The sequence below is a fragment of the Cebus imitator genome, unplaced genomic scaffold (genome assembly GCF_001604975.1).
Source record: "Cebus imitator isolate Cc_AM_T3 unplaced genomic scaffold, Cebus_imitator-1.0 Scaffold140, whole genome shotgun sequence".
Classification (NCBI taxonomy): Eukaryota; Metazoa; Chordata; class Mammalia; order Primates; family Cebidae; genus Cebus; species Cebus imitator.
Genome location: NW_016107455.1, coordinates 3,064,211 through 3,068,903, shown reverse-complemented (window position 1 = coordinate 3,068,903; position 4,693 = coordinate 3,064,211). Strand labels below are relative to the sequence as shown.

Sequence of the window (4,693 nt, the reverse complement as noted above, 5' to 3'; positions counted from 1 at the left end):
AGAGTCTTGCTCTGTTGCTAGGCTGGAGTGCAGTGGCGTCATCTCAGCTCACTGCAATCTCCCCGTCCCTTGTTCAAGTGATTCTCCTGCCTCACGCCCCTGAGTAGCTGTATTACAGGCATACACCATGCCCAGCTAACTTGTATTTTTAGTAGAGACGGGTTTTCACCATGTTGGTCAGGCTGACCTTGAACTCCTGACCTCGTGATCCGCCCACCTCAGCCTCCCAAACTGCTGGGATTACAGATGTATGCCACCACCACCAGCACAATTTTAATTGTATATATATTGCCAGTCTGCCCTATAGTAAGACTGTACCGACTTTTTTTATTTTTGAGACAGTCTCGCTCTGTCGCCCATGCTGGAGTGCAGTGGCATCTTAGCTCACTGAAACCTCTGCCTCTTGGGTTCAATCAATTCTCCTAAGCCTCCCAAGTGGCTGGGACTACAGGCATCTGCCAGCACAACTGGCTAATTTTTGTGTTTTTGGTAGAGATGGGGTTTGACCATGTTGGTCAGGCTGGTCTCAAACTCCTGACCTCAGGTGATCCGCCCACCTCAGCCTCCCAAAGTGCTTGGATTACAGGCGTGAGCCACTGCACCCAGCCCCAGCTTATTCTTAACATCAAAATATTATTTCAGAGTATGTGTCCTCACATCCCTAAAACACTAGAAACTGTCAATCTTTTTAATCTTTGTCAAACTAATAGTCAAAAGTAGTATCTCTGCTTTTGTTTGCATGTCTTTGAATACTAATAAGGTTGAGTACTGCTTTAAGTTTGCTGGTCATCTATATATTTTTTTTTTTAAGAACTGGCTGATAGTCCTTGGCACATATTTCTTATTAGCCTGCTTATCTTTTCTTGATTTATAACTCACAATATTATGTATTCATAATATTAGCATTTTGTGTTACAAGTATTTTCCCCAGTCATTCATTTCTGCTTGTAACTTCAGATTTTTGCAATATAAAAATGACTAAGTTTGGCTGGGCATGGTGGCTCATGCATGTAATCCCAGCACTTTGGGAGGCTGGGGCAGGCGGATCATGAGGTCAGAAGATTGAGACCATCCTGGCTAACACAGTGAAACCCTGTCTCTACTAAAAATACAAAAAAATTAGCCCAGGTTCAGTGGCAGGCATCTGTAGTCCCAGCTATTCAGGAGGCTGAGGCAGGAGAATGATCTGAACCCAGGAGGGGTAGGTTTCAGTAAGCAGAGATCTCGCCACTGCACTCCAGCCTGGGTGACAGAGCGAATCTCCATCTCCAAAAAAATAAAAATAGAACAAAACAAAAATGACTAATTTTACACAGGCAATTTTTACTTTATGCTTTCTTATTTTTAAATCATCCGTAGAAGGTCTTCCTCACTGCAATATATTAACATTTACTTATTTCTTTTCCATAGTTATGAATGTTAATTTTTACGTTTATGAGCCTTCCGGAATGTATTAAGTCTAAGATTATTTCCAGATGACTAGAAAAAGAGTTGTCACAATTAATGAACACAATCTCGGCTTTCTCACAGAGCTACACCACCACCTTTATCATAAACTAAATTTCAAATATATATCAAACTACTTCAGGACCATGCCTGAATGATATGCTTGTCTAGTCCTATGCTTATACCACAGGGTTTAAGTTCTCTTAACTTTATGGTATATTCTATTACATATTATGTATTATACTAAAGCTGGTAAGTAGAAATTCTCAGAATATTTTTCTAAAATTTCCCTTAGAATTACTAAATACTTATCCTTCTAGATGGGTGGTACATTGAGCTAACATATTTAGAAATAAAGGACATCATTATAGTTTTGAATCTACCTATTTAAGAAATGTATGGATGCCTCTTTATCTCTTAAGAGTTATTTTAAGTATGCTTAATCTAAATTCTGCAGATTTCTTGATAAATGTGTTATTAGTCATCCCTTATTACCTGCCATTACAATGAATAAAATTTAAAATAGCAGTTAACATTTATTGAGCACTTATTGTATGCCAGGCACTGTACTAAATATTTTATTATTCCATCTAATTATTTATTTATTTATGAGATGGAGTCTCACTCTGTTGCCCAGGCTGGAGGGCAGTGGCACAATCTCGGCTCACTGCAACCTCTGACTCCCACATTCAAGCAATTCTCCTGCCTCAGCTTCCCGAGGAGCTGGGATTATAGGTGCGTCCCACCACACCGACTAATCTTTGTATTTTTAGTAGGGTCAGGGTTTCACCATGTTGGTCAGACTAGTCTGAAACTCCTGCCCTCATGATTCGCCACCCTTGACCTCCCAAAGTGCTGGGATGTGTAAACCACTGCACCCAGCCTATTCCATCAATTCTATGTCTCATTTTATAGATGGAAAAACTGAGATGTGAATAAGTAGCTTGCCAAACGCCACACAGCTAGAAAGAGAGATTTGAATCAGGCAGTCTGACTCTAGAAGAATGATGCTTTCTGTGTGGTCAGGCACGGTGGCTTATGCCTGTAATCCAAACATTTGAGAGGCCAAAGTGGCAGATCATGAGGTCAGCAGTTTGAGACCAGCTTGGCCAACATGGTGAAATCCCATCTCTACTAAAAACACAAAAAGTAGCCAGGCATGATGGCAGGCACCTATAATCACAGCTAACCAGAGGCTGAGGCAGGAGAATCGACTGAACCCGGGAGAGAGAAGTTGCAGTGAGCTGAGACTGCCCCACTGCACCTGAGCCCAGGCAACAAAGTAAGGTTCCATTTCAAAAAAAAAAAGATGCCTTCCATTAAATGCTCTGACTAGATTATTTACTTGTGTTTTTCAAAGTACAAAAAACAAAGGACTCTTTACTTCCAACATGAATTAGTATTTGGGGAAGAAAACATCAATCAAAAATGGGACTTCATAACTATAATGTGCTCAACCTTCTGAGTAGTCCATACCTTCCCATCAAGAATAGTCTCCCATGTTGCTCTTTTCTTGCTTATTGGACATTCTTCCATTTCCTGCATGGCTACTTCATATTCCCCATCTAAAAGCTGTAAGCGCCTGTTAGACAAACACATATACTTTAAAGTAACCTGTGTCATCACTATAAGTACACAAATTCTATATCTTTAGATTTATACTAAAAGCATTTATTAAATTTATAAACTAGCTTATATACCCAACAAGATTTTAAAAATGTATCTACACTCCAGTCCTGATGAAAGCAATTTTTATGATGAACACTAACAACTATATTACTAGGAATTAATTCATTACTGTAGCTACTCAGATATAACTCTAAACATACGAAGTATAATATACCTGAGGCCTTAAAACCTGGTACGTTGTAAACATTAAATATAAAGCATATGGACAGGCTTTTTTTTTTTTTTGAGATGGGAGTCTTGCTCTGTCACTCAGGCTGGAGTGCAGTGGTATGAACTCAGCTCACTGCAACCTCTGCTGCCCAGGTTCAAGCGATTATCCTGCCTCAGCTTCTCGAGTAGCTGGGACTACAGGCGTGTGCCACCACATCCAGCTAATTTTTGTATTTTCAGTAGAGATAGGGTTTCAGCATGTTGGCCAAGCTGGTCTTGAACTCTTGACCTGGTAATTCACTCGCCTTGGCCTCCCAGAGTGCTGGCATTACAGGTGTGAAGGACACCCGGGCCAAGCTTTATATTTTTTAAAATGGGGTAATAACAGTGCTACAATGTTTGTCTTAGGGAACCACTAAGAATTCTGTTACTTTTAACTACTGTAATTGTTTGAACTAGAATCCTTTACTTTTATACTTGACCAGTAAACTGATGATTATAATGAAAAATCTGATAACTATAGAATCCTGGGGGCACCTGGCACATATAGGTGCTCAATAAATATTTCATGGATGAATAATACGGATTGAATCAATTCAAATATATTCACACAGTATAGTTTTAATGTGTGTGTATATATGTGTATGTATAATTTTTTTTCCATACTCTTTAATTTTATGTTTCCATACTTTAAACACTAGTAACCATTACTACTCTAAACACCATTCTTCAACCATGCTCAGTAATTAACTGTATATAGCAAGAATCTGGCTTTTCTTCATCACTCTTAGAGGAGTTCTATCAGGTAAAAATAGCTAACATTTATTGAGTGTTCACTATGTGCCAGGCACTATTATAAAGATTTTACATGGTTCATTTAATCTTCTCAACAATGCTATGATCTATGTACTATTATTCCATTGCCAGAAGAGAAAACGGAGGCACAAAGGGGTTAAATAACTTGTCTTAAAATCAAACAGTAAATAGCCAGATCTAGCAACTGAATACAGGTTTTCTGTCTCTAAAGTGTGACTCTTAAAACCAAATCATTGAGATGTAAGAATTTTTGTATTTTCTCTATGCTGTACTACTTGAATTTAGTCAACTTCAATAGTACATCAGCAAAGCTACTCAACTCCCTATTTTAAAAGCTAATTTATTTATTGAGTAGGTAATAAATTCATAAACTTCTAAGTTAAAAAGCAGCTTCCTTATGCTTTTACGTGGCTACATACTATTCCATTTTATGGGTGTACATTTGAGAGGTGCAATCCAATGTACTCTCCTATCTGTAATATGTGGAGGCCTTTCCCCCATAGCTCATCACCAGTGCTTTATCAAGTTTTTTGGTCTCTGTCAATCTGGTAAGTGAAAAAATAACACTTCAGTTTTTTTTTTTTTTTTTTTT

At 38.4% G+C, this 4,693-nt stretch overlaps 1 protein-coding gene across 2 annotated transcripts in view; it reads right to left on the bottom strand.

The window, feature by feature from the left end:
• SUZ12 (SUZ12 polycomb repressive complex 2 subunit) overlaps positions 1-4,693 on the bottom strand; it is a 70,161-nt gene that overhangs the window by 18,745 nt on the left and 46,723 nt on the right. For both annotated transcript variants that reach the window (XM_017542063.2, XM_017542064.2), the window contains one exon: positions 2,923-3,028. In XM_017542063.2, the coding sequence (XP_017397552.1) occupies positions 2,923-3,028 (106 nt within the window). The remainder of the gene's footprint in view (positions 1-2,922; positions 3,029-4,693) is intronic.